This window comes from Aquarana catesbeiana, linkage group LG01 (assembly GCF_042186555.1).
Source record: "Aquarana catesbeiana isolate 2022-GZ linkage group LG01, ASM4218655v1, whole genome shotgun sequence".
In the NCBI taxonomy this organism is placed as follows: Eukaryota; Metazoa; Chordata; class Amphibia; order Anura; family Ranidae; genus Aquarana; species Aquarana catesbeiana.
The window spans coordinates 762,916,147-762,934,082 of NC_133324.1; the positions used below are offsets into that span (position 1 = coordinate 762,916,147).

Below are 17,936 nucleotides of genomic sequence, written 5' to 3' on the forward strand. Positions count from 1 at the left end.
TGGATATTCACTATACCACACTCATCCAGTACAACATGGTTATTCACTATACCACACTCATCCAGTACAACATGGCTATTCACTATACCACACTCATCCAGTACAACATGGCTATTCACTATACCACACTCAGTGCTAACCACTACACCACTGTGCTGCCACTTTTGGATGGAACTCCTCTTTAATTGTGATTTCTTTTGACTAAAGTGCCATTCTAGTTTTAGTAGAACCAAAAAGACGAATGGCTGTACTCCCAGGCGATGCAAAAAGGCTTTATTGATATCCAAAAAAAATCATAAAAAGCAGCAAAATACAGGCAAGGGAACAAAAAGGTTAACACGTTTTTAGTTTTAGTCATCTGAATTCCTTTAGTTTTAGTCATATTTTAGTCAGCTAAAATAGTGGTCATTTTGTAGAAGAAAATATGTTGTTAATAACAAATAAATGTTAAAAGCAAATGAAAAATTGGAGTACTTTCATTCGCCACTTGCCAAGTCTCTGTAGGCATTATCAAATGACCAGATTCTTTTCCTAGTACGAAAATCTACCAATATATGGGAAGTTCTAGCAGGTGTCCCCTGAGACCTGAACCTGATTTGAAGGGTTACTCTGGGGTTAAAAAATGTTGAAAGGGGATGCAGTACCTCCTCGAACCTATCTCCATACATCAGCTATTCTGTGACTTTGAAGACCAGCCATAAAGGTGTTGTTTGACCCAATATCCATGCCCTGGGGTCAGGCAGGACAGACAATTGAGCCGGACTCTTGATTCAGAAGGGCAGTTTTTCCAAACCTTGGTGTCAAATGTGACACCCTAACGGTATTGGAGATGTATCTGTGAGCGAACCCCCCTCCCATCCGACTGGGGAGGGGAGGAGGAGGAGGGGCGGAAGGCTGAGCTCTGCAAATCTCACCTTACTTTGCTACGACTTTCAAATGTAATTACTACACCGGGATTATCAATAGACTGATCAGGCAGTGCGCTCTCCTGTGCGGCTCCTTGCCTGGCCGGACTACAAGAGCCTTTCACTTTGTCCTGTCCCCATCTCTGCACACATCATCTGTCCTCCAGCGGGGACACTCGTCCTGATTGAAGGATCGCACCAGGCTGACCACGAATCTCCAGGAATAGTTACATTTTATTTACATAGTTGACTTTTTTCTTGGCCTGGACTCCCTTGATCGATGAATGGATCTTTTATGAAGTGTGAAGGCTGAGCTGTGGGCGCCAGAAGTGAAGCTGATCTGAGTGAAGCAGGGGAAGTCCTCATCGAGGTGTGAGTGAGCTGGGATTTGATCGATCACAGATTGTACAAAGGAGTCATAGGATGCTCTGTGTATGGGACCTTTGTTGGGTTATTTCCCCAGTGTAAATAGGCCCCCTTAGTCTGATGTAGTGCGGTCCCTGTTCTTGTTTGCTCAGCTTTTTTGTTATTATTATTATTATTAGTATAATTTTGATTCTTCCCATTACCCCGATCCTAGCTTCTCAGATGAGCTGTCTGTCGGATCGGGTCCTCCTGGCAGCCGGCCTGTGTAGTGGCAGAAAGTGGAAGTGGATGATCGAGCCGGAGAGCCCTGTGTGTAGGCGGCACTCATAGGGCGATCGATCGATCGATCCAGTGTTATGATCCCAAGTGACAAGGATCGCTCCGATCATTAGACAGCGGCCGATCCCACCTGGAAACCCCCCTCCCCCCCTCATTCTGCTCCATGCACGGTGATCGCCGATCCGATCGGATGAGACAAGGCTTCTAATTGAATTCCCCAGCCTGCGATCGGTCGTCTCCTGTCACAGATCTGAAGCTAAAGTAGTGACATAAAAATGTTCTCCTGGCTCATCTTCCTGCTGACTGGCTGGACTTTGTGTGAAAAGTTATCTCTGTGCCATGGCCTGGAATTCGAGGACGATCTGCTCTATTACGATGAGGAGAAAGCCGATTCCTTCGAATACAGCGATCCCTGCAAAGCACGTAAGTCACTTTTTATTATTCTTATTATTATTGATGCCAATAATTCTAACCTGGAGGTGATGAGGGAAGATCTGCCCTGACACTAATGCTGCTTTGTATCAACTGGACTTACTGCATTAAAGGGAGGGCTCACGTGTGCCTGGCACTGGGGGGACTGACTGGGAGCACTGGAGGGGACTGGGACTGTCATCCTTAGCCTGGGATGGCAAGGCAAACAGATGGTCCTGTCATTGCTTCATGATGATGGGAAAACATTGTTTGTTTGGCTGTCAATGTTCCACGATGAAAACAAACATCAAGTAGCTGTCATTAGTCTGGTCATACTTATTATAGCTGGATGCTGGGGTCTGGGATAGGGCCCCCCTCCATACACACAAAACAATCTATATTTTATTAGCCCCACTTATTGCATCCCCCCATAAAAATATATAATAGTCCCACTTACTGTATCTGCTGTATAAAGAGCCCCCCCAAAATACGTGTGTGTATGTATGTATGTATGTATGTATGTATGTGTATGTATATATATATATATATATATATATATATATATATATACGTGTATATGTGTGTGTGTGTGTGTGTGTATATATTGGGGCTCTTTTTACAGCACGTGCAATGAGTTGGGCTAATATAATTTATATGTATTAGCCCCACTTTTTAGTTTTGCTGTTTAAAGAGTCACCCCCCCCCCCACAAAAAAATAAATAAATAAATAAATGTATGTATAATATCTCTCGGATGCAATAAAGTAATACTAATGATATATAAAGAGCCCCCCCCCATAAAAAAGCTCAATCTATGCATGCTATATATATATATATATATATATATATATATATATATATATATAGCCCCTCCCTCCCCCCGCACACAGGTGTGTAGCTGTCAGGGTCTCTCTCCTCCAGGCACACACCTTTATACAGTGACATCAAAGCTCTGCAGTCTGAGTGATGCCGATTATTGGCAGTATATGAGAAGTGTGAGGAGAGAGCAGTATGGGGGGGTCTGGTGGCTTTGTATGTCATGGGGTAGGAGGTGGACAGGCATTCCCAGCTTTTATGTTGCCTTCCTTTGATCTTGTGCCATGTCATAGCGCACTGCTACCTGTATTGTGTATTGCCGGGAGAAGTCCTCCTTTGTTTATTAACATGTCACATCCTATCTCGGTCTTCACGTGTCAGGCTGGAGAGGGTGGAGGAAGGAGAGAGTTGGGTGTAACTTTTTAAACAGGAGGAGGAGGTGCTGTCTCCTTCCTCTCCGAGCTTTATTACCCCCTCACGCATATCTGAGAGGCAGCAATTGTCCTCATGTCTCCCCCTCACAGCCCGCGGCCTGGCCGGTGTCTTGTCGAATTCAGTCCCCTATCATATAGTGTCCTCCCTGTACTGCGCAGGCGCAGTACGGAGGACAAAGGAGACGCCGAAAGTCTCCGAAGTTCAACAGCTGATCGTCAGCTGTACACGGCGCCTGCGCATTTATTCTTACCCTATGTCCAGGATCATTCCCCACTATCCAAGTGGACATAGAGTTAGAATAAATATTTGCCGAGCGCAGCGAGGCCGTGCCCGAAGCGTGGCGAGCGAAGCGAGCCCGCGAGGGGCCCTCTTACACTGCCATCGCTAACAGGTGCCCGAGCGCCGTGTACAGCTGATGGTCAGCTGATCACCTTCGGACATTTTCGGCATCTCCTGCTCCTCCGTACTGCGCAGGCGCAGCGCCTGCGCAGTACGAGGCGGACACTATTTGATACAAGGACACTATATGGCAGAACACCGGCTCCATTCTACTCCCTGTCTGGGCTACACGTGCCGCCCTCACATCTCTCTGACTGACTGCACACAGTGCTGGGGGCTCCACACTCACCCAGTACAACATGGTTATTCACTATACCTATTCACTATACCACACTCACCCAGTACAACATGGTTATTCACTATACCTATTCACTATACCACACTCACCCAGTACAACATGGTTATTCACTATACCTATTCACTATACCACACTCACCCAGTACAACATGGTTATTCACTATACCTATTCACTATACCACACTCACCCAGTACAACCTGGTTATTCACTATACCTATTCACTATACCACACTCACCTAGTACAACATGGTTATTCACTATACCTATTCACTATACCACACTCACCTAGTACAACATGGTTATTCACTATACCTATTCACTATACCACACTCACCTAGTACAACATGGTTATTCACTATACCTATTCACTATACCACACTCACCCAGTACAACATGGTTATTCACTATACCACACTCACCCAGTACAACATGGTTATTCACTATACCTATTCACTATACCACACTCACCTAGTACAACATGGTTATTCACTATACCTATTCACTATACCACACTCACCTAGTACAACATGGTTATTCACTATACCTATTCACTATACCACACTCACCCAGTACAACATGGTTATTCACTATACCTATTCACTATACCACACTCACCTAGTACAACATGGTTATTCACTATACCTATTCACTATACCACACTCACCCAGTACAACATGGTTATTCACTATACCTATTCACTATACCACACTCACCCAGTACAACATGGTTATTCACTATACCTATTCACTATACCACACTCACCCAGTACAACATGGTTATTCACTATACCTATTCACTATACCACACTCATCCAGTACAACATGGTTATTCACTATACCTATTCACTATACCACACTCATCCAGTACAACATGGTTATTCACTATACCACACTCACCCAGTACAACATGGTTATTCACTATACCTATTCACTATACCACACTCACCCAGTACAACATGGTTATTCACTATACCTATTCACTATACCACACTCACCCAGTACAACCTGGTTATTCACTATACCTATTCACTATACCACACTCACCCAGTACAACATGGTTATTCACTATACCACACTCACCCAGTACAACATGGCTATTCACTATACCACACTCACCCAGTACAACATGGTTATTCACTATACCTATTCACTATACCACACTCACCCAGTACAACATGGTTATTCACTATACCTATTCACTATACCACACTCACCCAGTACAACATGGTTATTCACTATACCTATTCACTATACCACACTCACCCAGTACAACATGGTTATTCACTATACCTATTCACTATACCACACTCACCCAGTACAACATGGTTATTCACTATACCTATTCACTATACCACACTCACCCAGTACAACATGGTTATTCACTATACCTATTCACTATACCACACTCACCCAGTACAACATGGTTATTCACTAAACCACACTCACCCAGTACAACATGGTTATTCACTATACCACACTCATTCAGTACAACATGGTTATTCACTATACCTATTCACTATACCACACTCATCCACCATACAATGGTCACCCATTATATCATAGTTATTCACTACACAATAGTCACCCAATATAATGTGGTCTCCCACTGTAGAATAGTCCATCCAGTATAGAACAGTCATCCACTATATCATAGTTACTCAGTCGCCCAATATAACATAGCTATTCACTATACAACCACTTGCTTACTTCTTCCACTATGCCATAGTCATTCACTATATAATAGTACAATCATACAGTCATTCACTATGCAATGGTCACCCATTATATCAGTCACCCAGTATACTCCAGTCACTTACTCTCCTATTATACTCCAGTCACTTACTCTCCTATTATACTCCAGTCACCCAGTATCCCCCCCCCCCCCACCTCCATTGCCACAGAAACCTAGCACATGATGTAGCTTCTATGCAGAAAGTGGGCAGTGTTCATGGAGGCTCTGTACACAGATATGGACACCTATTTGGAGTCCGGCCCTGATAAATGTCTTTGCTCTGGTACACTGGTCGGTAAGAGTAAACTTCTCTGTAAAATGAGCAGTCACTGCACTCCTATAACTAGGCTTTGTGAACCTACGTACTGAAAACTTCATTTCAAAAGGCAAACGTTTGTAAAATTCAGTTTATTCCACCCAAATGCTGGTCATACATTGGGGGCTATTTATAATAATACTGATCTATATCGGTCTATTGGGGCTATGTGTAATTATACACCCAGTGTTCACACATTTCTGTAATTGCCATCCATCAGACATTGTGTGAATCCTGGGGGGAAAGTGGTGTGATACATTTATAAACAGAATCCCAGTTCATTTTGTGGAAACGCGGTGATTATTATCAGCTTTCAGTCACAATCCTATCATTGTCAGGCGACCTAGCCGCCTGACAAGTCGCCTCCCGTTCTGTACAATGGAACCGTTCTAATAGGAGCGACGCAAGTCGCTCCGACTTAGAAAAAGGTTCCTGTACTACTTTGGGGGCGACTTGGGGCGACTTGCATAGACTTCTATACAGAAGTCGTTTTGCAAGACGCCGTGGAAGTCGTGTGCAGGTCGCCTCGGTGAGGTGACCTGCAAGTCGTGCCGCCCCTGTGTGAACCAGGGCTAAATGCTAGAAATGAGCTGGTAATAGATAAAAATGAACTCTTATGGATACATTTCCAATTGATCTCCACCCAGTTTTGGTCGTTTGGTCTCCAGAAACCAGGAAAGGTTTGTGGTTGAAAGCTGACTGGAAATGAGAAAATTGTTGACTGTTTTGGTATAAAGCCGGCTATTCATTAATAGATTTCTTTTGTTCAGACTGTGGGCCAAACAAAAGAAATCTCATACATGCTTCCATCCTTACAAACTGTGTGGATGGACGAATCCCCACTGCCACGTTATTGTATACTGAGAGCTGCTAGCGCCAACTGTCAGAATACACAAACCATGCCTGCAGGTGCTGTTTGGCCAGATATTTCGCACCGGCTCCTTCAACAAAGGTCAATCGAGTAATCGGAGGAAATTTTTTAACTGTTTTGGGCAGCTTAGATCTCACATACACGGGCAACCGAAGGCTGATAAAAACAGGGGGTTGAGCCATGGTCACACTGATCCACTGGCCATTCTAGTACACACTGCTGTGGTTGCTATAGCCAGCAGCACTGATCGGCACTGAGCAGCACATTATGACAGCGGGGAGCCTTCAGAGTCAATGTATTGACTCAGTGGGGAGGATTCCCCAATCCACCTCGAATGTGTGAATTGCTTCTTTTTTTTTTTTTCCCGTTCAACCTGCTGATTGTTTTTTTTTTTCAATGTATGGGCTGCCTTTACATAGGTTGATCCACATAGGTGTTAGGAGGGGGAGGGAGCTTTTTAAAGACTAGTTAGGCCTAGAATTCCACTTTTAACAGGTCGTGAGGAAGCAACACATCACCTTTGGGCCACTTGTTAAATGTGGTGGATGCCTTTTTAGAGAGGCGGTACACACAACTGCACATCAAGCCTTAAAGTGTTATTAGAGGCAGATGTGTGTTTTTTTTATAAAAAAAAAAAAAAAAATGTTATACTTACCTGCTCTATGCAGTGGTTTTACACAGAGCAGCCTCTTCTCAGGTCCCCCGCCAGTGCTCCTGGTTTTTCCCTCCTGCCAAGTGCCCCCAGAGCATACAACTTGCTGTGGGGGCACCAAAGCATTATCATTCCCGAGCCGCTGCTCTGCTTGTCCATTCAGACACAGAGCTGCAGCTCTGTGCCACCCCCCCTCTCTTCTCATTGGTTCACTGGCTGTGATTGACAGCAGCGGGAGCCAATTCTGTTTCAGCTAATGAGGAGGGAGAGTCCCCAGAGAGCCGAGGCTCTTGTGCACATCGCTGGATCGCGTTGGGGCTTAGGTAGGTATAAAATTCATGAAGGTAAAAAAAAAAAAAAAAATTGAGCATTTACAACCACTTACACAATTCAATAAATATTAGTCTAAAGCAGAAGTAAAGGCAATGATACTCAAAGATTCCACACTAGCATCTTTTTCTGAGTTCTGGTTTTGGGGCCTCTTTATTGGAGCTTGCAGGATGACATTGCTCAGGAGCCAATCATCTCGGCTCTGAGACCAGCCGGCGCTGCAAATACAGGTCAGTTTACAGCACTGGAGAAGACAGCAAAGCAGGCAGGTAGGGACATTTTATTGCAGAAGAGACTGTGGGGATTATTTACTAAAACTTGAGTGTGCTAAATATGGTTCACCACTGCATAGAAACCAATCCGCTTCCAGGTTTTATTGGCAAGGCTTAATTTGAACAAGTGAAAGTTAGAAGCTGGTTGGCTACCATGCACAGCTGCACCGGATTCTGAGTGCACCCGTTTTAGTAAATCTCACCCATTGCATGCTGCCTGCCTGCTCTCTTTTTTTAGTCTGCTTTCAGGCTGGGGCATCGGTGGTAAAGTGCCACTATTTGTAGCGGCGCTTTACCGTTGTTTTAGCGGCACTATTTGGCTGCTAGTGGGGCACTTTTGACCCCAGCTAGTGGCCGAAAAAGGGTTAAGACCGCCCGCAAAGCACCGCTGCCCCATTGATTTCAGTGGGCAGGGGCGCTTTAAGAGCGGTGTATACACTGCTTCTACAGCGCTGCAAAGATGCTGCTTGCTGGACTTTTTTTACCGTCCTGCACTCCGGCTTTCACACTGGAGAGACAGGAGAGGCTCTTTACGGGCGCTATTTTTAGCGATGTAGCGCCTGTAAAGCGTCTCGGTGTGAAAGCAGTCTTACAGCAGAACTTTATTTCAGCTTTAACAGCCCGTATACATGCAACACATGAAGACCACATATAGAAAAGTCAGTACTGAAAAACATTTCCTTGGAAACTGTAGCCGGCTTGCACATACATTAATATAAGAAACTGTATATGGTGGATGACCATTCCATGTTCATGTTTCTTTTGGGTACACATTGTAAATGACTAGTTGTGTAGTACTTTTGTGTTGAGTACATGCTTTGGTCTAAGTAAAATGTGATTTCAATGCTCCGTGTTGCAGATGCCTCATATGAAACTTAATACAAGGCAGCTTTCTCTAATTTACATGGAAGAACCATTCGGAAAGTGAGACATTTAGCCTTAGGTCAGCTGGGAGGTCTAGTGTTGGGTTGCCACTTCAGGCATTTCTAAATGGCAACCTGCAAAAGATATGTTTTGTACACACATTTCCAGACTGCTAGAATGCCTGGATTCTTAGTAAGGCATGGTGTTTCTGGAATTCTTGCTTTTTATGTACATTACATTTGTATCTTAAAGTGAAATTCAGCTCTGGTTTTTTTAGGCACTTTCTGCAGCTGATTTAATAGCTAAAGTTACCCAATAGATGAATTGAAATTCCTCCAGTTCAGCAGGGACCAGCTGAATTTTGATTCATATTTGAGCACTGTGCTTGTACTGAAGTCGATCTACCGATTGACTTTGGTACAACCTCCCTGCTGGAAAATTTTCTCTCTCCATCAGCACTGCAGGCTATAGCTGATCTGTGTGTTCTGATGGCAGGGAAGTCTCCCCTCTGCCAGAATATAATGACACAGCAGGGAGGATTCCCCCATCCACAATGTGAATGAATGTGTGGATGGGAATAAATATTTATTAGTCAGGTCCATAAATATTGGGACATCAACACAATTCTAATCTTTTTGGCTATTTACACCACCACAATGGATTTGAAATGAAACAAACAAGATGTACTTTAACTGCAGCCTTTCAGCTTTAATCTGAGGGTATTTACATCCAAATCAGGTGAACAGTGTAGGAATTACAACTGTTTGTATATGTGCCTCCCACTTTTTAAGGGACCAAAAGTAATGGGACAGATTAACAATCATCCATCAAACTTTCACTTTTTAATACTTGGTTGCAAATCTTTTGCAGTCAATTACAGCCTGAAGTCTGGAATGCATAGACATCACCAGACGCTGGGTTTCATCCCTGGTGATGCTCTTCCAAGCCTCTACTGCAACTGTCTTCAGTTCCTGCTTGTTCTTGGGGCATTTTCCCTTAAGTTTCGTCTTCAGCAAGTGAAATGCATGCTCAATCGGATTCAAGTCAGGTGATTGACTTGGCCATTGCAAAACATTCCACTTCTTTCCCTTAAACTCTTTGGTTGCTTTCGCAGTATGCTTCGGGTCATTGTCCATCTGCACTGTGAAGTGCCGTCCAATGAGTTCTGAAGCATTTTGCGGAATATGAGCAGATAATATTGCCCAAAACTACTTCAGAATTCATCCTGCTGCTTTTGCCAGCAGTCACATCATCAATAAATACAAGAGAACCAGTTCCATTGGCAGCCATACATGCCCACGCCATGACACTACCACCACCATGCTTCACTGATGAGCTAGTATGCTTTGGATCATGAGCAGTTCCTTTCCTTCTCCATGCTCTTCTCTTCCAAACTCTGGTACAAGTTGATCTTGGTCTCATCTGTCCATAGGATGTTGTTCCAGAACTGTGAAGGCTTTTTTAGATGTTGTTTGGCAAACTCTAATCTGGCCTTCCTGTTTTTGAGGCTCATCAATGGTTTGCATCTTGTGGTGAACCCTCTGTATTCACTCTGGTGAAGTCTTCTCTTGATTGTTGACTTTGACACACCTACCTCCTGGAGAGTGTTCTTGATCTGGCCAACTGTTGTGAATGGTGTTTTCTTCACCAGGGAAAGAATTCTTCAGTCATCCACAACAGTCGTTTAATTTCAAAACCATTGTGGTGGTGTATAGCGCCAAAAAGATTAGAATTGTCGATGTCCCAATATTTATGGACCTGAATATATATATATATATATATATATCTATCTAATTTTTTTTTTTTTTTTTGATAATGTTCTGCTCACTGGTTGAACAAAAAAAAAAACAAAAAAAACAAAACTGACCCATCTATGGCCAGCTTTACTGAGTGTACAGCTTCTTTATCTCTTAATCCTTTCCCATGTTCTAGTTAAAGCAGTGCAATGACCGTGGCCCAGGTTTTCTTTCTTTTTTAAGGTGGCTCCTTTTTTCTTTCAGGATTCTAATGCAGTCACATTTGCATGCAGTACTAGAATTGTGTCTCCCTGCTCAGTGTGCATCAATAAAAACACACAGCCCCATAGCATAGGATGTGAAGGTACTGCCCTGCTCCTCCCTTCTCCAGGCTTAAAGTGCCTGTGTCCCCATGCTGTTATGGGAGGCGGATCCTCCATGAATAAAGATGTGACATCCCACCCCCCCCTTTTTTTTTTTTTTTTTAGTAACTGGGCATGGAGGATGAGGGAGGGACTGGGCTGTCATTTAGGATCTGTATACACGCCCAAATATGTGATGTCAATACCATGTGACCTGAAAAGCTCAACTGAACAAGGAAATGTTCTCTCTAGCAATAGAGACCAAACTGAGCATGTACAGGAGGACTACTCTGACTGCATCTTATCTGGCCTTGCCCACAGTGACCCTGCAGGAGGGGGAGGATCTGTGCATACAGGATTAAACAGCCTTTTTACACAATGCAGAGGATTAATCGCTTAAAGTGGAGTTCCTCCCATTTAAAAGTCAGCAGCTACAAAAAGTGTAGCTGCTGACTTTTAATAAACAGACACTCGCCTGTCCTGCGGTGACAGACAATCTTCTGGGTCCTGTGATGTGTCCCTGTGTCCCAGAAGATTGCAGGGAGGGAGGGAGGAGAGGTGAACTTCCTTCAAGCGCTGTGGCGCCAGGAGAGGAAGTGGAAGCTGGGTGCCTGTTAAAACTGGATACCTGCGCTCCCCCCCCCCCCCCCCCAAAAAAAAACAAAATAAATGACATGCCAAATGTGGCATGTCAGGGGGGTCACCAGTACTTGAAGCGGAATTTCCATTTTTGGCTGGAAATTCGCTTTAAGTTACAGGGTGAGTATAATTAGCATGCTATTCTGTATATACAGAAAGATTTTACTAATGTGGGTTTAGTAACACTAGGCTAGGTTCACACCTGTGCGGGCCGCGGTTTGCGTAACCCTTTCAGTTGAATGCCCCGCGACACGCAAGGATGAAGTCCATGTGCTATTTTTTAAATCGCAGATCGCACGGGAACCGAGGTTCCCAGTACAGGTGCGATATCCAATGGGGGCAGTGTGCCATTGGGATTATGAGGTCCAGCATTTCTCTGTGTGGGTCGTTGCGGCTGCTGGTATTTGTGCAGGTCCCGCAGCGGCGCCACCCACACAGATGTGAACCTAGCCTCAGACTGCACTGGCCACTGTTAATTCTTTCCTGTGAGGATCAGATGTTCAGGGATGCAGCACAGAGAGCAGCAGCCAGCACCATTGAAAATTGCAAAAATTGCAAATGCTAGGGTAAGAATTTTAACTAAAAGTTTACAGCGTAATATTAAATTTATTGTGCTCAGTATGCTAAAAAATGCTAAGGGTTTAATATTACTTTAAATAAGCCAAGGCATACAAAATGACTAATTTCTCAGAGGACACTGTGATCTGTTTTACACCCTGCTTAAGTGATAATGTAAAAACACATTATGCAATTGTATAATTTGATGGGGAAGTGATAAATAACATAAAAACACATTACGCAATTGTTTAATTTGATGGGAAATTTGATAGAAAGTGAATAAAAAAAAAAAAAGGGATGAAACACAGTAGTGTATATATCCTTTGACATTGGCACAGAGGTTCACACGGAATATACCCCTGGCTATGCTGCAGTGATCCAGTGGATACTTTATGACATGACCTTTTATGAGGGGACACTATTGTAGTTAGAGTCATGTCTGCAGTGAGGCTAAAAGCGGAATTCCAGCCACAAACATTTAAAAAAAAAAAAGTCAGCAGGTACCAACACTTACCTGTCCAGGGAGCCTGCGATATCCGCCATCACCCCCCCCCCCCCAGGCCGATCCGTTCATCGGATTGGGTGCAGGCGCCGCCATTCTAACTAATGGAAACTGTCAGTGGAGCCTTGTGACTTCACAGCCAGTTTCTTACTGCACAACCGCAAGTTGTGCAGCGCTTTGTGAATGGCCAGCTTGTCTTCTGGGACACACACAGGTCATAGAAGACAGCAGGGGGGGCTCGCCACACAACAGGACATAATGCCCTGCGCCGTGGCTCAGCTGGAATGAAAGTACACTTAGTACTTCAGAAACAGGGACTTTAGAAAAAAAAGGTTTTTTAAATATCCAAAAACGAGGGGTGGTCTTTAGTTTAAGACCACCTTTCAAAAGTGGGTGAGACTCCGCTTTAAACAAAACCTGTATAAACAGACTACATAGCCTTTAGTGTTTTTCTTGACAAGTAAAAATACACTTGGAAATAGAAGGGGCTTACTCCTATCAGGGGCTTCGGAAGAGAGATTTTTCCCACTTCCTGTCCTGATGGCCATATTTTATAGATCGGAAGTGAGGGAAATTCTCCTACATTGACACAAGTAAAAACAGTTCTTTTCAGCAGAGTGTGGACACCGTGCCGAACAGCGAATTTCATGGGGCGTTCGCAGCAAGTTCGAGCGCCCCATAATGCACTGCAAGACCGCAGTGCATTGCTGTATGATGATTGACCAAAGCATACACCTGACCTGCATGCTTTGGCCAAACACAGCACGTTTCTCAGCGAGAGACATAATTGGCCAAAGGCATAGTGCCTTTGGCCAATCATGGCTCAGGGAGTCTAAGTTCACACCCCACCAGTGGCGGCCCGCGCACTGTGGGCGCACATGCGCCACCCCCCCCCAATCCATGCGCCCGGCCTTTTTCAGGACACTGGATGCATGGATTCCTATGGCGGGGGTGGTACTTTTTGAAGCACCTGATTAGAACCAGAGGCTCTATTAGGCTTCAAAATAGGGTGGGCTCAGGGCGCCCTGATCCCTCCCAATTGTGTGACAATAGCGAATTAATTCTTGCTATTTTCACACTAACCTTCCTCCCCGCCAATCAGGAGGCAAGATGTCAGACCTGCTTCCTGATTGGCCAAAGCGCCAGGAACGAGGAGAAACGTGCTGGAGCGGAGGTCGCTGCTGCCCTGAGAGGAGCTACTGCAGTAAGTCACATCGGCACTGTCGGAGTCACGCGGAGGGGTGGGGGTGCCAGAGCTGTGAGCAGCGATTCGCGTGGGGGGTGTATGGGTGGGAGGCTGCCAGAGCCGCAAACCCCGCGAGTGGGGGAGGGGGGGTTGAAGGGCACAAGTGGCAGCGTATGATGGACACAATGGCTGCATTTGATGGGCACAGTGAGGCTGAAATTGATATGGGGGGGGGGGGGGGGGATTTCAGTATTTTCCAGTGGCTTCAATTGATGGGCACAGTGAGGCTGCAATTGATATGGGTGGGGGGTGGGGGGGGGATTTCACTATTTTCCAGTGGCTGCATTTGATGGGCACAGTGGCTTTAATTGATGGGCACAGTGAGGCTGCAATTGATGGGGGGGGTTTAGTATTTTTAAGTTTGTTTGCGCCCCCCCCCCCCCAAAAAAAAAAATTTTGAGCACCAGCCGCCACTGCGCCCCACACTATATGTAAGGCTGATTACAAAGCCCCCGTATAGTGTGTTATAGTGGCTGGAGCTAGAGCTAGATTAGGCAGGGTAAGGCAAGGTTATATTTATATTTTTACTTGTACTCTGCATTCGGCCGTGTACACAGTATATAATACAATGTAGTACGGTGCTAAAAAAAAAAAAAAAAAAAAAAATACACATCATGTCCGGAAGGCCTCCAAGGCAGTGTTAATTTTGTCAACGTTTTTTTTCATAATTTTTATCAGTGGCTTTTTTTAAAGGAACGTAAAAGGGGACGTTAATGGCAAGGAGGGACATTTACTCTCATGAATTACTGTATTTATTGGCATATAACACAGTGAGTGCGTGTTATATGCCAATATTTGTTTTTTACCAACAGGGGGTGGGGATCGGGAGCAGCGGCTGTGTCTGTGCAGCCACTGCATACCAATTGAAATGAATGGGACTGCCTGCACAGAGAAGCATTGAACACCCATGGGGGCAAACATGGCCCTCATATGGGCGTATGCTATAGTATGCCCGTGTGAACTTGGGCATGAATTCTTCCCCACTCCAACAAAAACAAAAAAAATCTGGAATATTTGCTTTTTCTATTTCTGTGCAATTTTTTGGTTCTGTTGACAGGTTGGTTTAGTGCAATTCGCAATTTTTTTTTTTTTATTTTTTTTTAAAGGCTTTTCCAGCCACTCATTAATATTCCCTCCAAATGTATTTATTTATTTTTTTTGTTCCTTCAGCTTTTGCTTATAATCTACCAGCGACCATTTAATACAGATAGCCTTGTTGGCAACAGTGTTTTTGTATATCTGCAATTTCTGGAAACAAGTTTAATAATGTGAATGCATAATGACGATTAGCCAAATGCTACACAGATGCTATTCTGTCAAATTCATGTAGAGCGGGGAGGAAGTGTTTTTCTTATATGGCCGATATGGTTTAGCAAGTAAATATGAGGTTACTCCATAAGCTGATTTTGCTAATGCTATTTCTTGAAAAAATTTAGTGCAGCAGATCAAGGTGAAAGTTTTTTTGCTAAATATTCATATGTGAAATATCTCAAGGTTTCAATAATGGTGTGTGTAATTCCAAGCATGTACACATTTTGGCCTGTCCAAAGACCCCTTTCACACTGGAGGCGTTTTTCAGGCGCTTTAGCGCTAATAATAGCGCCTGATAAAGAGCCTCAGCTGCAAACCCAGTGTTAAAGCCTGTGCTACCCATCTATGTCCAGCTTTAACCACTATAATCTTTAGATCAAATTATCTGATCATTCTATCTCACCTCCACATGTTGGACATTGATCAAACGTCCTATAGATGACCCTTTTGGAAGGGGTTGCAGGTAAGTGTACTTCTGATGGCAATGGAAGGATTAAAACAAACTTGTTGCCTTGCTCCTAATGGAGAAACCTTGTCTCTGCTAGAGTCCGAAAGTGTGATGGTGGGTTTTTTTTTTTTTTGTTTTTTTTTTTCAGAACTCATGTTTCAACATGTTTGATACTTTCTTACAATATTTGCTTTGATTGTTACTGTATGATATCTTTCCATGTCCTAAAATGTTTGGACCTGTATCAATGTAATTTTGGTCACCTTTAGAACACTTACAATTTAACGCAGTGTTTCTCAACTCCAGTCCTCAAGGCACCCCAACAGGTCATGTTTTCAGGATTTCTCTCAGATGAAACCGCTATGGTAATTACTAAGGCAGTGAAACTGATCAAATCACCTGTTCAAAATAATGGAAAGCCTGAAGACATGACCTGTTGGGGCGCCTTCAGAACTGGTGTTGAAAAACACTGATTTAACGTGTGCTTTGGAGCTATTCCTGCCACTTCTGCTTTCTGCCGGCCAAGCTGTCTTTGTGATTTGGTTTAGCATGTTGACTGTCTTTTGGCAGCCATTCTCAACCAGGGTTCCTCCTGAGGTTGCAAGGGTTCTATGAGCTATAGCAAATTACTCTCCCATCTGATGGTTCCCACATAATTCCATTTTTTTTTTCAGCTAACAGTAAGGGGGCATTCATCCCACTGATCACCAATGTACAGGGCTTTTTATTTTGTCATGAACCCCCATTGACTAATCTTAGCAGGGGTTTCCTGAAACCTGAAAAAAATTTCAGGGGTTTCTATGTGGTAAAAAAGTTGAGAAAGGCTTGTCTAGGGTGATGGTAACATTTCAGTCGTTAATGATTGAGCACAGGTCAGATGTGTGAAATGCGTCTATGTGACTAATACCTGGTGACCCTGGTGTATCCTGGTCGTGTTCAATAAAAGGCATTTTGTTTTGGAACCTTTTGGATGTGCAGCCATTTCTTCTTCTTTTCTCAAGTTTTCACGGAGGCGGGTCGGGGCTAGCACTCCTACCTGGTTCCAACTGAGGTATTGCACACACCCGGAGCAGCGGATCCCTTTTCTCTTGACCATTTTAGACTTAAGCCTGTTTGAACCCTTTTGATGTTTGACGTTTTTCTGTTTATAAAGTTTGGTAGACTTTAATTGCCAACCAAAGTACACATTTAGAATTGCGACTTGCCATGATAAAAATATCGGAGCTTTGCTGTATCTAACTTTGATGGTGCTAGTTCGGGGACATCCTTATCCTTCCTAGCTGGTGGGCAGATACTGACCTGGAAAAGTATATGTATTGTATATAAAGTGCTGTACTTGTTCAAGATCAGTGATCAATTATGCCATTAGGAAAACATAAGGATGACAACCCTGGCACATGCACCTTTGTAAATATATCAGCATCAGCCACGCCATATGTCTATTCTATTGTGACAGGTTCTCTTTTAATAAGAGGCTTTTCACTTCCCTGCTGTTGCAGTGTTGGGTTTTCTGTAAAAAGTGTTTGATTGTCTTTAATTGGGTGGAGTAGTTCCAGTTGTTTTTGCCATTGTTGAACAAAAAAACAAAAGTGGAGAGAGGCTTGAATGCCAAAATACCACTTAAATGGTGACACTGAGCAGCTGTAGAAACATTATGTAACTGTTTTTTTTTATGTGGTTTCATTATGCAGCTAGTGCTAGATGAAGTGTCTTTTCAAATTTGAATTCCAATATAAGCTTGATTGAGGTATAAAACATCCTCCATATTTTGATAATAGAACGATAAACTGTGTTATAGACAGATACCTGTCAGATTAGACAGTAATCTGGTCAGTAGATGATACTGTGCTATTGAATCCATCTAGATTTGAATTCCGTTTGAACAGAGCCAAGTTCAAAGCTCCATTTGTTATCTCTGGGTGTAAAACATTGCTTTTATTTTTTTGGATATATTTGCACAACTTTTATTATGTAATGAAAGGCACATAAATATCATGCATTCTAATGTTGTACATTTAGCAGAACATCAATCTTCACCAATACTGTTTTTACTGGAATGTGTCATCTCAGTGCAGCAAGCATTTACTATCCATTCTGCTTCATGCGGAATGTGGCTTACATGTGTCAGTATGCTGAATACACAGATATTCATTCATGCTGGCTGTCCAACTCTGTGAACTCCACTTCCTCTGTGCCCGATTTCAGTTATTTGCTCACCTTGGACATTTCTTTTCTGTCTACACAGTTCTA

The 17,936-nt window shown here is 43.5% G+C and overlaps 1 protein-coding gene across 1 annotated transcript in view; it reads left to right on the forward strand.

The window, feature by feature from the left end:
- The first annotated feature begins 836 nt into the window (after positions 1–836).
- The window catches only part of TLL1 (tolloid like 1), a 205,944-nt gene continuing 188,844 nt past the window's right edge, over positions 837–17,936 (forward strand). The window contains exon 1 of the mRNA XM_073606089.1: positions 837–1,973. Coding sequence (XP_073462190.1) covers positions 1,826–1,973 — 148 coding nt within the window. The 5' untranslated portion in view covers positions 837–1,825. The remainder of the gene's footprint in view (positions 1,974–17,936) is intronic.